The sequence below is a fragment of the Cygnus olor genome, chromosome 8 (assembly GCF_009769625.2).
Source record: "Cygnus olor isolate bCygOlo1 chromosome 8, bCygOlo1.pri.v2, whole genome shotgun sequence".
In the NCBI taxonomy this organism is placed as follows: Eukaryota; Metazoa; Chordata; class Aves; order Anseriformes; family Anatidae; genus Cygnus; species Cygnus olor.
This window is the reverse complement of record NC_049176.1, coordinates 32,685,429-32,701,010: the sequence shown is the minus strand read 5'-3', so window position 1 is coordinate 32,701,010 and position 15,582 is coordinate 32,685,429. Positions and strand designations below refer to the sequence as shown.

At 38.2% G+C, this 15,582-nt stretch overlaps 1 protein-coding gene across 1 annotated transcript in view; it reads right to left on the bottom strand.

The window, feature by feature from the left end:
- The window catches only part of LOC121073924 (serine/threonine-protein kinase TNNI3K), an 89,040-nt gene that overhangs the window by 11,238 nt on the left and 62,220 nt on the right, over positions 1–15,582 (bottom strand). Inside the window, exons 20-23 of the mRNA XM_040565498.1 lie at positions 12,821–12,873; positions 11,354–11,406; positions 10,010–10,142; positions 6,285–6,394 (exon numbers count right to left, since the gene is read on the bottom strand). Coding sequence (XP_040421432.1) covers positions 6,285–6,394; positions 10,010–10,142; positions 11,354–11,406; positions 12,821–12,873 — 349 coding nt within the window. The remainder of the gene's footprint in view (positions 1–6,284; positions 6,395–10,009; positions 10,143–11,353; positions 11,407–12,820; positions 12,874–15,582) is intronic.

Here is a 15,582-nt window from a genome sequence, read left to right as displayed (position 1 = left end):
CTGCTTGGGAATCTGATCGGAACTGCAGGTTTAGTACAAAGCTATGAAACTAAGAGTCGTGTGCTTAACATTAACTGCATTATTCTATTTTTCCTGTAACAATTAGACTTGAACTAATAATGATTAGGTCATAAGATTTCAGTAATATAATGAAATATTGGTGTTCTTTCTGTCACATGATGCCAACTGTTGCAATGAGATATTCCAGATGATAAAAAACAAACAAATAAACAAACAAAACCAACAAGGAGGAACTACTTTGGAAAGATACTGTGATCTCATAGAAATCTCAGGCTTCAGTAAGTTGCTTCAATAAGTTATTCACTGCTGTAAGTTATTCACTGCTGTGAATAACTTGTGCCTAGCAAAATGTTCCCATGCGAATAACTTCCCTCCAAACATGGTATCCTTCACAGGGTCAAGGAGTTCTCAGAGTTGCCTCTTCTTTGGCTGGTGCAAGGCTGGTTGGAAGAAAGGAGATCTTGTGTGATGACTGGACAGAAACTTGATTGTGAGGTGATTTCAGTGGCTCCCTTTATAAAGGATTTTGTTATAAAAGTGGTATGTGACCAGGTACCTAAGTCCCCTCTCTTGCAATATTAGAGTATCACTGAGCTCTAGTCTACAAAGTGTTTAAGAAATACTTCATTTATTGCATGTGACAAGCTCTACCACCTTCAACAGAACTTGATCAAAAGCCCATCAGAGACTATGGAAGAACTGACCAGTGCCTTTAAAATAAGAGTTTTACTTACTAAACCTAAAGCAATGTTTATTTGTACCGAGCCACAGATTCTATGGCAAATACTTTGATTCTCATTAAATCTTACAAATTAAAATATCTAATGGAAAATGCTGGTTAAGAGCCAGTCTAATTTTCTTTTCTAGTCATCCATTTGCCTTTGTAAACAACTATTTTCAGGAGTGTGCAGAAAGCAGATGTTCAAGTACTTGATAAATGGAAACAGTGACATGATACATAGGAACTAACTTTCAGTTGGGATGAACCTTGAATGAAATTAAATACAATTAAAAGGATAAGTCTTCAAATCTGGAGGCATTTCATAGATGTTCAGCAAAATTCATCTAGATAGACATCATTTTATTACCTAAGGGTTTTTTTGTTTTGTTTTGTTTTTTAAACTAAGCTAACCTAGGAGAATTCTGTGAACACTCATTGAGCCCCAAAGTTCAACCATTTTCCTGTAACAAATGACCCCTCTTTTAAATAAATACAGGGACAAATAATATGTTTATGCACCTACAGTGAAATTCTGCAAAATGGATATTTATATGGTGATGTTTTTTACCATTTAGGTATTTCACTCATTCTACTTGTTATGGTGGTTCACTAATAGCATTCAGTTCCTCTTCTTGTGTCTTACGCTCAGAAGCTATCACTGTGTCAACGATTATTATACATGCTAGATACATACATGGTATAACTGAGACACTTTAAAAGAATTGCTTTTTAAGCTGTGCAGTGAATTTATAGCAGTATTCTAGATTTGTATTCACTGTTTCAGGATAGTCTTTTGACTGTACAGCAAACCTTTCAAATGCTGACTAGAAGGTGATAACATTGTAATGTTCTTTGTCCTATGGCTGTCCTGAAACTTTTCTGAGGCCTTCAGAAGTAATCCAAAATCTTTGTTACTGAGAGTAAAGTAATTTTATGTAGCAGAACACCTTTTAAAAAAGCTCATTTGGGTAAGATTTTGCCCACATTTTGTGTAAAATTCAAGTTATCTTCTGGCTGATTGAGCTATCAATTGCCTTATAATTCTGCCATGCAGCTCTATAACATCAGTAAGATTAAATGATGTTCAAGTGATACTGATGAGCAGCAAAGTGCATTAAAATTCTGAAAGGATGTTTTCTTTTTATTTGGGGCTAAATGAGCTGTGGAAATGCTAACAAGATACAGTGACTCTATTCATTACATACTGCTTGCTTAAGTCAACAATTTACTATGACATCTTATTAATAACTCTAAACAGAATGTGAGTTGCTTGCTGATGGTTATTAGCAGATGCTTTATAGTTACATGGAAAAAACAAACAAACTGCCCCCCTCACCCTCCACTCCATCCTAACATTAGCTCATAAAAGGGGAAGACAAGACCATATTCAAGTATCCAGGAAACTTTAACAAAAATGAAGTAAAATAGCTATGAAATAAGCTAACTATGCCATGCACAGAAAACACATTTTATCTGCAATTCTCAAAATGAAATATTAGGTAAGTATCCAGTCAGGAATACAGTAAGGGGGCAAAACTCTCTGAAAGCAATCGGTAGCCCGAAGTTACACAAACCTCCCTCTTCCACTGTCTTGGTACAGTGGTACAGCTTGCTCTCAAGTACCAGAATAAGGATAGGTTTAGGAACACAAAAACCTGTCTTTCTAAGCTAAGCTAACTAAAAATGGTACTTAAGGGCAAAAATATAGGACTCTGCTTCCAGCGTGAAGTTCAAAGTCAGAGTATCTGGTTCAGTAATATGAAGCAGCATATGCGACAAGGCTTCTGTAACACCAGAAAATTATAGAAGTTCTAAAATCCCTTCCCATTCATCCATATTGAAACTCTCATTTTGTTAAATGAAGTCCTTGAATGCCAGTATAGCACCAGCAAACCAAACATACGAAAAAAAATATTTCCAAACCCAAAGCCCATTCGTCCAATGTGTCTCCTAATGTAGCTATCCTACTTCATGGAACATTTTCTAAACAAACTGAATTTCTAGTCTCTGGAGCATTTTTCTTGGCTTTTCAGACAGTTGAGGGCAATATGCAAAAATGTGTGTGTGACTGCTGCAGCTATGTATGCAAAGATGGTATTATAGACACAGGGTCACTTGCCTGGCTGATACACAGACGCACAGAAAGGACCTACAGGATGTACCCATCTCTGTAATCCTCTGTGAGAAAAACTTCATGGAGATGACACTCATCTGACTGCTTGACATTTTCTATCACCAAACAACACTGTCAAAGCCCGGATGTTATAAACAAAACCCATTATTCTGGTGATCTACACATGCCAGAACAATAACACTGTCAGTAAGACAACACTGATTGGTCTGAGCCAGCACAGGTGCCCACACACTCTCATAGTTGCAGCTGAATTGTCATGTGCAAATACACAGGTCTGTGTATAATCCATCCAGTCAGAAAATACAGGTGGGATGTGGCATCAGAAGCGTTCTAGTTATCAATCTGCTTTGGAAGATTTCATGCTCAAAATAAGGACCGAGATCTAAAGACTGTTTAGTGAAGGGTCACTGCTGTCTGTCTGCCATGTATTTGGATGGTCTCAAGCACCATTAAATCCTGCTGTGGCACTAAAGGCTACTAGTTTGAACTAGTTAGTTCATGTTATCTTTAGTGCAGAAAAAACAATAGCTTGCAAAACCCAACATAAAACAATATTTCTTTAACCACTGTTGTATATTCTCAGAAGGGAATACTCATGCATTTTATTTTCTTTAATGCCGTTGCTATTGAGTTAATTGGGTAATCAGCCAAACTTCCCCACTTATTAAAAAACTATCTTAATTGTAATATATGAGAGAAGTGCCATAGTAACAACTTTACCACAATAACTATGTTATATCAGACTCTTATCCTGCAGAAACTGCTGGGCTACTAGAGAGAGTAATTACAGCAAATGCAACACATATTTTTTGAAATTCAGAGTACAGTTGCTTTCTGTTATAAAGAAGAGTTTATTAATTGTAACTCATTTCAGAGGTTTGTGTCTATCAGCATTAATCAAAATCCCATCTGAAAATTGCCAGTGTTATCAATAGGGGAAAAAAGTGTTCATCATGTTTACTATTTTAAGCCTCTGAAAATTACATTCCATATCATATAGGGAGCAAATTGAAATAATAGTAAGACCCATAAGGGGTTTAGAAAGCTGGAATAGGAGAGGCCGATTTTAGGATTAGCAGTGGTATAGTTTATGAGAATGAACCACTCTGGCAGAACAGTGCATGTGAAATGCATCTCAGAACAGTAAAAATGATAATAATAAGCAATGTAGTAATTTTGAAACATAATGGAACAGATGGCTTTCAATTTTTAAAATGAATATGTCATGTCATGGTATAGCAAAATAAATAAATAAATCTAATATTTGGATGCACAAAAATCCAAGATGCTTCTGATATCAAGCACTTTGAAGTGGAAGACTGGAGGAGGGCTGTGCCCCTGCAGTTCAACCCAGGTAAGACAGATTATGGCAGTGAGTTGGGAAATGCAGCTGGACAGGCTTATGGAACTTTCTCTGTGCTTTGACAGAGAGATTACAATACACAGCATGAAGAGAGCAAACCACTGGTATGAATTCCTGCTGCTCAGCCAAGGGCTGTGGTGAACAGCATTTTCTTCATCTGCACTTGGCAAAGAAGAGTGTTTGTGAACTTCATCACAACTCTCCCTCTCCCCCTTCTCCCCTTTCCCTTTGCCATGCTTCAGTGTCCTCTCCATGGGAATACTGCTATGATTGCTTGGAGCAATCATAAAAAAGCAGTGTTTTTTAACTAAAAAAAAAAAAAAACACTTTTTTTTTTCTTTTTCATTTGATCATTGTTTGCCAACTGTTCTGTTATTAAATATTATGTTTTTAGCTATATATACAGCTTTGATTAAAGGTATAATCAGAAACAGAAATCAAAAGCCAGAATATTTCTACAGCTTGCAAATCATGTTCCTGTTTCTCTTTTATAGCAACTCCTATAAGAACAAAAGCCTTCAGCATCCCTTGTGGGAGTTTTGCCTCAAAAGGAGGCTTGAGCTTGCCTGATTTTGTCAACCTAATGCTTCTAAATAAGCAGCAACACAATCATGGATGTTAAAGAGTCTCGGTAATGGTAAGAATCAGACAGCAAACATCTGGTTCTTTCAGAGCCAAGCAGTACAACACAGAATACAAGCAAGAAAAAGATAAAACAGGAAATGTTAACTGACCAGAACAGCAATTGATTCTTGTGACCTGAAACATACAGCATCAATTTAATTTAATGTAAAAATTCACATTTACAATGCTGGAACTCACATCTGTTCTCTTTAATGTACAAGGTGCAGTGCTTAAAACATCACTGTGCTTGTCTTACTAATGTTTGCTTGATGGAAAATACTATTTATTTATTTATTTACCAGCATCTGTTAAATTCTATCTTAAATTCACATAGCTTACTAAGATTTCTGGTCTTCTTCCATCATAAAGCACACATATCCATTCCATTCCTAAGGTGGCAGGGACTGGTATTTGGCCCTCTCTCCAGGACAAGTGCTCTTCCATTCACAGCCTGGTAGACTGCTTTTAAGATTACTAGCTGGAGATCTCATAACCAGTCACCACAAGCTCTCCAAACAATTAGCTAGAGATGCTACTTGGAACCCAGAGTTTTGCATATAAGAAGTTCTGAGCAGATCCAAAACATTCTTAGTTCAACTTCAAAACCCAAGGTTCTGAAAACGCATCGCTAAGATATCACCTTACTAGGACTGGTCTCTAGGCCCAGGCAATGCATCTTCATTAGCCTTACTATGCTCTGTTTGAGAGAAGAAAAACAGAATCTAGCGTTTATCTTAATAGCAACTTAAGAAAAAGAACACAAAAGAGTGAGAAAATTTGTGTGCTATGAGCTGAAATCAACTGCCATGAAGAAAGTAGCCCTAGAAACAAGAATTCCCATAACTTCTGTCTGTGTGTCCTATCCCCAGCTGTTCCTAGAAGGGGGACTACAGTGATGTGCCAGAAAGGCCAGGGAGGGGACTTCTGGCTGTATTCGGGTCCTGCTGTCTTCTGTACAACTCTTCTGCTGGTATCTTTTCAGTGTATCAGGGAAAAAACCTCAGGGCATGGTAGAAAAACATAAGCTTACACAATTCCACAGTAACTTGGTTCCTCTTTTTGATGATGCAAATTTCACTTTTGATGTGGAGAAAAGTCAGTAATTCATAGAAAAAGTCTACAGAAGTCTGAGAGCAGAAAATACTTTTCCACTCAGTATAAGTCACAATCAAACTTTTATAATATAATTACTCAAAATTTAATTGAACGTCTAAATAATCGTTTGCTTTCCTCCTCAACTCACCAACTATTCTGTATTTCTCAGCATTTCACCATTATCTGTCCCAGATAATCTACAGTGGCACTTCTCACGGTAACCGGTGCTTTTGGGGAAGCCCTGTGAAGTCAGACAAATGGCTGGCCTAAGTGTCCGTACCTCTTGTCCTGCTGCCTCTCCAGCTGTGTGGAGCCGGGGCACTCACCTCAGGGCAGGCGTTCCAGCCTCTCATCAGTAGGGCAGAGATGGGCTTGGGGATGGAGTACCCGATGGGCGGGCGAATGTGGTGGTATGCCATGTCTGCTGCTGCCGCTGCTGCAAGGGAACAGCCCAACAGAGATATGTGAGCATCCAGGTGTTACAGGTGTTCCTAGGGAAGACACAGACTATCTGCTACTGCCATACACCCCAGGTACAAAAGTCCATAGCCACCACACCTGTGGATAAAAACTTGTGGCTTAAAGAGGCTTTCAAATCCATACCATTTTTAAAGATAGCTAAGACCATCCATGGTCCTGAATGGAAAGACAATCTAGTTCAGGTTCATCCCTAAAAAAAAAATGAGTTAACCTTTTTTTTGTTGTTGTTGTTTTTCGTTTGTTTTTAATAAATTATTCTCCTAATTATTAAGACAGGATAACGTGTAATCCAGTTGCAGATAAATTGGTAACAACTCAGATATCTTAAAATAACCTGTGGTTAGTTCTATTACATTCTATTACTAAAATTAATTCAAAGTGTTTCTTTAGTAAAAGTCTAGTGCATATCATTTTATAAGCTATAGCCCCTACAGACCAACATAAAATTGCCAAAATATTTTCCCAATTGTGATAACACATTTACTGAATCCAAACACATGGCTAGTCCCTTGCATTCTTTTTAAGCAAAATGTTTTCAAGTGAAAACAAATGTATTTTGAACTTGTATCAAAAGCAAAGTAAACTCCTTTGTTTGCCTGGCACTTTAAAATGATATGAGATCAGAGCTATGGAATATGCAGAGAACCATAAGATTGCAATCATGAAATTGTAACAATACTGTATTTTTTAACCATATCCCATTCTCATCACAGTCTTTGTCATAGGAATGTCATCCATTCTCTGTTCTCATTGCAGTTTTTGACTGTAATGATATTTCAGAATGCAAATAATATCAGATAAATCCTGTGGTATTGTAACTGTACGTGGACAGAAGAGGTAAACACAGTCTAATTTTGACTGCACCCTGATGAGGTTTGGAAAGTATGAGTCAGATACTATTGGATTAATCTTTTGCCTATCAGATGCCGTGAAAAGAGAAGGCAAATGGAAACCAAATTAAAACTGCAATGAAAAATGCTCCACCCCCCATTTATTTTCACCAAAGGTATGTGATATATTACCTATTGGTAAAATCTTGTACCAAAGTCAGCAAAACTTCTGCTGACAACTAAAGGACAGTGTGGTCATTGGTCAGAGCCAACATGGGTTCACTAGGGGAAGGTCATGTCTAACAAACTTAATTTCCTTTTACAACAAGATTACCCAGCTAGTTGACCAAAGGAAGCCAGTCGATGTAATATTTCTGGATTTCAGTAAAGCTTTCAATACTGTCTTTCACAGTATCCTTCTGGACAAAATGATCAGAACACAATTAGATAAAAGCATAATAAGATGCGTGAACACTTGGCTGATGGGTCAGGCACAGAGGGTTCTTGTAAATGGGGTTACATCAGGTGGGCAACACGTCACTAGTGGGGTTCCCCAGTGCTCCATTTTAGAACCAGTCCTCTTCAATGTTTTCATAAGTGATTTGGATGAGGGACTTGACGGTTTTTTTGAGCAAGTTTGCTGGACAAATTAGAGAGCTGGACAATCATCAACATTATGAAATTTCACAAGAGCAAGTTCCAGATTCTGCACCTGGGAAGGGGCAACCCTGGTTATACTGACAGACTGGGGGGACAAGATGCTGAAGAGCAGCCCCACAGAAAGGAATCTGGGGCTTTTGATCAACAGCAAGCTGAACGTGAGCCAGCAGTGTGCCCTGGCAGCCAGGAGGGCTAACCACATCCTGGGGTGCATCAAGCACGGCATCGCTAGTTGGTCGAGGGAAGTGGTTGTCCCGCTCTACTCTGCGCTGGTGTGGCCTCACCTCGAGTACTGTGTGCAGTTCTGGGCACCACAGTACAAAAAGGACGTGAAACTGTTGGAGAGTGTCCAGAGAAGGGCTACAAAGATGGTGAAGGGCCTAGAGGAGAAGATGTATGAGGATCGGCTAAAGTCACTTGGATTGTTCAGCCTGGAGAAGAGGCTACTGAGGGGAGACCTCATCACGGTCTACAGCTTCCTCACGAGGCAGGCGCTGAGCTCTTCTCTCTGGTGACCAGCGACAGGACCTGAGGGAATGGCTTAAAGCTTCGACAGGGGAGGTTCAGGCTGGATATCAGGAAAAGGTTTTTCACCTAGAGGGTTGTCAGGCACTGGAACAGGCTCCCCAGGGAAGTTGTCATGGCACTAAGCCTGCCAGAGCTCAGGAAGCGTTTAGACAATGCTCTCAGACACATGGTCTGATTTCTGATTTTTTTTTTTTTGGGTGGTCCTCTGGGGACCCAGGAATTGGACTCGACGATCCTTGTGGGTCCCTTCCAACTTGGATATTCTATGATTCTATGATTCGATGACATCTTTTAAAAAATACTTTAGACTGACAAGAATCCGTTCTTCTCAAATATGAGTCAAAAAGGTTTTGGGTGGTGCCCAAAATTCTGAACTTAGTTATGCTTTTCAACTCTCCTGTGTAATAGCCTTAAACCTCTGAATATTTTCTGTTTTTGACTGGCTGTTTCATCTATCATTCTTCTGGGTCAGAGTAACTATAAGCCAATATAAAAACATTTATTCATTTTCATCAGGTAAAGAACTGATGAATAGGTATTTTATTCAGTATATAGTACACATTAACAGAATTGGATATCGTACTAGGTTCAGTAAGGTAGATGGAATGATGGTAGAAGCTTTTGATGTGATAATACATCCATTTCAATCAGTGAGATTTTGTTAGCATGATATTTTATAATCATGTGTTACTTTCAACACTTAATTATGACAATGAACTTCACAAGAATGGCTTCCTGGACCTCTAAGCCTGCACAAAGGTAACAATAAAAAAAGAAAAAAAAAGTCATTGATGCATAATTAGAGTGACAGTGTTTTACAGATACGAGACTTTCTTCCTAAAAACTGTCCTGTTATTTCTCACCTTGAAATACATACTTTGATAAAAATATGGGATTTGTTTTTAACTGAATAGACATTATGTAAACATATGTCGTAAATGTAGGAGTTTTATACATATTAAAAATGATACAGCACCTTCAAAGTTGCTTTTTACAGAATATGCATCCATACAATATTACAAACATTTATATTCTGCTTGGGCACAAACACTTGTATGAAGAGAAACTCACCTTTTTAAAGGTCAGAATGCTGCCATTGGCCATGCTTTCTCCAAACATCAAAAAAATCTGCCTGAAAGCCATCTGACAAATGTTGCACATCTGTTCCCCCAGCAACTGTATTCATTGTACCCAAAACCACTTAAAACAAACAAAAAAATCTCCCAATTTCCACAAGTTTTTCAGTTGCTGGAGTACAATCCATCAGTGGGATTCTTCCAGGCCATCTCCTGTGTGGAGGGAGCTGCACAACAGCATGGTCACAAATCGACCCCATGCCATAGGAGGACAAACTGGAAAGGCTGGTGTTGATGTCACGGGAGGTCAAAAACCTCTAATATAGAATGATAAAAATAAATAGTATATGGCATTATAGTGGGGTAGTTCTATGCCTTTCACTGAGTTTTAGCACTTAACAATAATTTTTAGTAAAATGTCAATTAATATCTTGCAGTGTAACTGATCTTTAAACATTAACTCACTGAGCATCTTACCTGGTTTTAGGTGAGCAAAAGGAATTTCACCTGTTAGCAGCTCCCAGAGACACAAAGCATAGCTGAAAACATCAGCTTTTATGGTGTATCTTGTACACTGAGTGAACACTTCAGGGGCCATCCAGCGTAGGTTCTGCATATGCGGAAACATCAAGTACACATTAAGAGAGTTTACTTCCTCATGCGTGTCTCTTTTCCTCTAGTTGTATTGTTATTTTTCTTTTCTTTTGTTATTTCCTTGCCTCCATTGCTCAATAAAACAACTGGTAAGTTTTCCAGGAAAAGTTTTCACCATAGCATCCAAAATTCAGGCAGTAAATTATTTCACATGATACATAACAGCATTACTATGATAAATGCTTCAACCCTATAGAGATAGTGATCAGGCTTTAAGGAAGAGATTATTGCTAGAATAAAAACAAAACACTCAACCTTACATAGTCTGAAGACCACAGTATAAGGTCTGAGCTTGCCATCTAATACCAGTTAAATACTACTCTAGCTGACAAAGGGAAAAACTGATGGCCACTGTGTTGGGCTAGTGCCCTCTCTGGGATATTACTGCTCTCTGCAGAAGCACAATTCTGAGGCTGCTTCACAAGCAATCAATCACCCTTTCACTGGAGTGATGAGTGCAGAGTCTCTTTGCCAGTTGTTGGCACCTCACTAACTAACCTTTCTCTCTTTACAAAGCAGCCCTTCTCAGCAAGACATCATCAAACCCTGATCATCAAAGCCTGACAGGGCCCAGGCCTACAGCTGCAGTAGGTACTCCACACTGAGTGCACATAGCAACTGTTTGAAAAGATGAGTGCTGAACCCTAGACTTAGCATTCCACAATTAGTCATTATGAGGATGGAAAGCCTCATGACCACAGTGTGATACACAGAATGCACTTGGACTAAAACCTGTAATGACAATGCTGTCTTATAAAAGCTGTGTCTCTTAACAATATGCCTGAAATGGAGAAAAGAATTCTGAAAGAAAATAAGTGTCAAATAACTAACTCCTCATTAGAAATAGGGACCACCTGCCACCAATGTGTGTATATGAGTGGTGAAGGGTGGATAGAAAAAATTATGCTTTACTAAGGATTTGGGGGGCATTAGAGCCCAAGGAAGAGCCTTAAAAAATTGTTTTCTGCTGCAGATTAAGAAAATATATTTTGTATTCACTAATCTCTGCTAGTAAAGAGGCCTGAATAAAAAAATATAAAAAGAGCTATAACAATATACCATTTCATCTAATCCATCAAAAAATGACATTTCTAATATAATTTTCTCCTAAACTGAGCTTGCCTGTATGTTTTATACAAACTATGTGGCACAAAACAAGAAACAAACCCCAGGTTGTTTTGTCATGTTGTCTTCATCCAGGGATTGCAAAAATCTCGATTCTGAAACACATAGAAAAAAAAAAAGTTTTACTGTCAAGCCACTATAGATACCAGACTTATTATAAATAGTAATAATAATAAAGTCTCGGTAAAAAGTATTTTTTAATAGCACTGGGGTTTTGAAAATCCAGGCCAAATCCAGGCAAATTGTGATGGCTGATATTCAACAAGGGTGCATAGAGACAATGAGGCATCTCAAACCTGCCTGCCAAATTCAACATTGGTATAAATCTACATAGCTCTGTCGACATTAATAGCAGTTTATAGCAACTGAGGATCCAGCTCAGAATTTGGAACCTCACATTTATTTGTACTGGTCAATATCAGTGTATCTAGATTTACAGCAAACAGTAACTGAGCATTGCATTGACATTCAGTACCAAAGAAGCTTGTCAGTCTTATTTAATGTCAGAAAAGCAGCACACCTAGAAGTGACAAGATCTTGCATTAATACAGTGAAGGTAATGTGTACTCTATTTTGTGATACATAAATAAGTTCCCAAGCAGGACTTCAGATGCCTTTGACATATCAGGAAAATACACTTATGCTTTCATCTATATGAACAGGAGTATTTTCAGCAACACCCCAGACAAGGAGGCATTCCCATGTGGTCCAAGCCTTGTGCTATCTCCTTGCTCCAGCAAGCTCGACAACAGCAAGTCTGGGTCAGCACTGCATCCCTCACAGATAGTATCATGCTAACACCACACCCCTGTGTTAAGCTGATATCCATGCATCTCTAGGGATCACATCTGTGGTGATATTGCGCAGTAACAATGGCCATGTCTTAGGTGAAGTAGTTCTTCAGGAGCTAGGTCAAAACCAACTCCCCAAACTCCATTCTTGCACCAACAAGAACACGTTCTTGTGCAGCTTGACTGATAAACACCAGGACAATGCACAAGATACAGATTCATAAAATATAGCTTAGTTTAATTTTGAATAGAAAATGCCAAGTCCATAACTGAAATAAAGAACTACATTCTGCTATTTTAAGTAAAATGAAAGAAACCTGTCCTATTGCCCTGGAGTTTGGCTGCTAACAGCAACAGATCTATGCACAACACTGTCCTCAGATCCTGAGCACTTGTCTTGAAAGAGGAGGACACGTCCTCTACTAGAGGCATTCACTTAGCTTCCTCTAACCCACCGCTAAAACTTACTCAAACTGAGATGCACCAATCTCACCGTCATCTGGGTTTTCTTCTCACATATACAGTGGAGTACTCCACAGCAACTGCTAACTTGTCTGAGACACAAAATAGGGGCATTCTCATCTTTAAAAGGGTCCTTTTCTCTCATTTCATAATAGCAAAATGAAGAACAAACTTCCTCAACATTTCCTTAGTCAGCACATATTTAGATTTAGAAAATTTTAAGTTAATTTGTAGATTTTTCATAAGAACTCTTTACCTCCAAAATCAGCAACAACTGCATGTCCATCCTCATACAGAAGAATATTATGACTGGAAAAAAAAGAAAAATATTTATTATAGATAATTGTTTAATAGTCTCTTACAGTTGCTGAAAATTTTACAGTTTTTGATTCATAGCTAAAATCTTGATGACTTCAAGTCACTTACTTAAGAAAATAAATGTCTATAGATAAACCACTTCAGCTGTCTCTCCTATTTATTGTTATAAAATACACATAAACTCTGAGAAGGCAAACCCAATAGCTTCATTAATGAAATACCAATTTCTAATCAGTACTAGAACAAAACATTTTCAGTAATTAATTATTGATCAATTATAATAGCTTTATTAAATATATGTACTTAATCACAGTGATGGAGTGAAAAAGATTTGAATATAAAAACAGTGATATTTTAAATAAAATTATGTGGACTGATTCTTTTGTCTTTTATGGCTTTCCCCAAACTGTAATTCACGCTTCCCCTAACTGTAAATTCATAGTGTCATTTCCTAATTTATGTCAATGTGTAGAAGGGCAAGAATAGATCTGAAGAGTCCCATATAGAATGGATCACTGGAAGCGAGACCTCCATTAATCTGGGGAAAAAAAAAAAAAGACACAATAGGGAGTCCTATTCAATTTAATAACCATACTTTCTAATACAAATGATGCTTTCATGAGACAAAGGTACTGTATTTCTTAAAATATCTCCATCTGTTTATCCATCCTGTAGCTTTTCTCAGTGTCTAGGATTAAAACTTGTCCCTGATAACACTAATGGAGATTGGTCTGTTGATATCACTGGAGGTAAGATTTCAGTCCTGCCCTCCATTCATGTTCCAGTTCAGAAAGTTAGCAAACATATTATGTACAATATATGGCCTGTTGACCAATACATAAACAAACGAAAAATAGAACCAGTCCAGCTAAGGCTGGAGGGGATCACTGGAGATGTCTAGTTTAACCTCCTGCAGAAAGCAGTCGCCTTGCTGCTGCCACGCCCGATAACCATGGTTACGCTCATCTTTGCATGCCTGGGTAAAAGTTTAGCCACTATTGAATTAATGGATTTGCTATTGTTTCACCCCAGATTACTGTTCTACTTGCATTTATTACTAAACTATTATTTACAAACTGTTTATCTTTAAAGCTGGTGTGGTGTCTGTTCCTGTAAGCCCAGCCTATCAGGGCCACCCTAAGGCCCTGGGAACGCCTGAGTGACAGAGTGGCAATGCCACAGCATAGATCGAAATACCAAGAGAAAGCCAAGTTAAAGAGAGGAGCCTAAATTTCCTGTGATGAGGTTTACAAAGAAATTTAAGAGTTGAAAATGTTATTAGGCACACAGGCCTTATGAGAAAGATCTGATGTCTAGAAAGAATTAACAGCAAAATTTCCCTGAACTACAGTGTAAACAGATTAGTATCAGCAAGAATAAACAGTTACACTAAGTTCTTGAAGTCTGTTGTTAATAGCAGTCGTTTCATCTTCAAAGAGGGTAAATCAAAACATGGAAGAATAACCATTTTTCTATTACTTTACAAATGAAATTTCAAACTTCTGGGTTTCACTTGATGTACGAGGCCTGTCTTACCGCTCTACTAAAACACACAAGCACAGGCTAATTTTTCAAACAATAACTCGGCCAGTGGATCTCAATTATCAGTACTTATGCTGTATTTATGAATGTCAACTTGGAAAATCTACTGCAAGTTCAAGCCAATGCCCATCGAAAAGTGGACATTGTATGCTGGTCTGTGGTCTGTGTGTAGCTCTCATCATGACAGCAGATTAGATAGCAAAAGAGGTAAGACTGGTTGATCAGCCATAGCTTCTTTTTACTTAAAGATTAATTTCAGGTTAGCAGAAAGCACTAGAAAAGATTGAAATATGTTTTTCTCCCCTTCCTGGGAAAACCCAGGACATAACAATCAGGGTCTTTAGGATCAAAAGAAAATACTCTCTTTGTAAGATGTCTGCTCTGACATCACCCTGGTGTATTACCAATGTATTGTCCTTGTATTTCATCATGAATGGCTATCACTCCCAGAGGTGCTATGCTCAGTAGACATTTACCATGGGTCCACCAGCCTCAGAAAAGTTATCCAGACATATAAAGCGTGAGAACATTCTGGAGTGCACAAGGAATATAATTAACCAGGATGATAGCCCTAAGCATGCCAGACGCATTTTAGGGGTTAAATGAACTGAGGTAATTAGGCTTAATTTTTAATCTGAACTCATTATTAGAGACATTAGTTTGCGAACCCATCTGCTTGATGTGGAATTGCTTAGATAGTTGAGACCATAAAATATATAGAAGCTATTTTTCAGCAGCTTGATGATAACACCTTGAAAGCTGATACAGAAAAATCACCAATCCACTAGATGGAATATTTTGATGTACAGGCTAGCCAGGATCACACACACAGGAATTACAATTTGTATTTATCATAAAAAATTACATTTGCAAAAATTGCAGTGCATTTTGATTGTGATAGTGGAACCACTTGTTGGCATGTCCTTCCAAAGCTCCCTTGACAAACTGGTCTATACAGTGAAATCAACATGCCTGGAGAGTGGTGGTTGCATCTGAGAATGGTAGCAAGGAAGGATTTGAGGCAATGGCTGGTGTCCCATGGAGCACACTCTGCTTAGGACTGTGGCCATAGCTGTGGTTTGACCAAGCAGAATTTCACAGACAGAAACGCTGTGTAGCACTTGTGCGTTAAGCCCAATACTTAAAATGCTGGAGTTA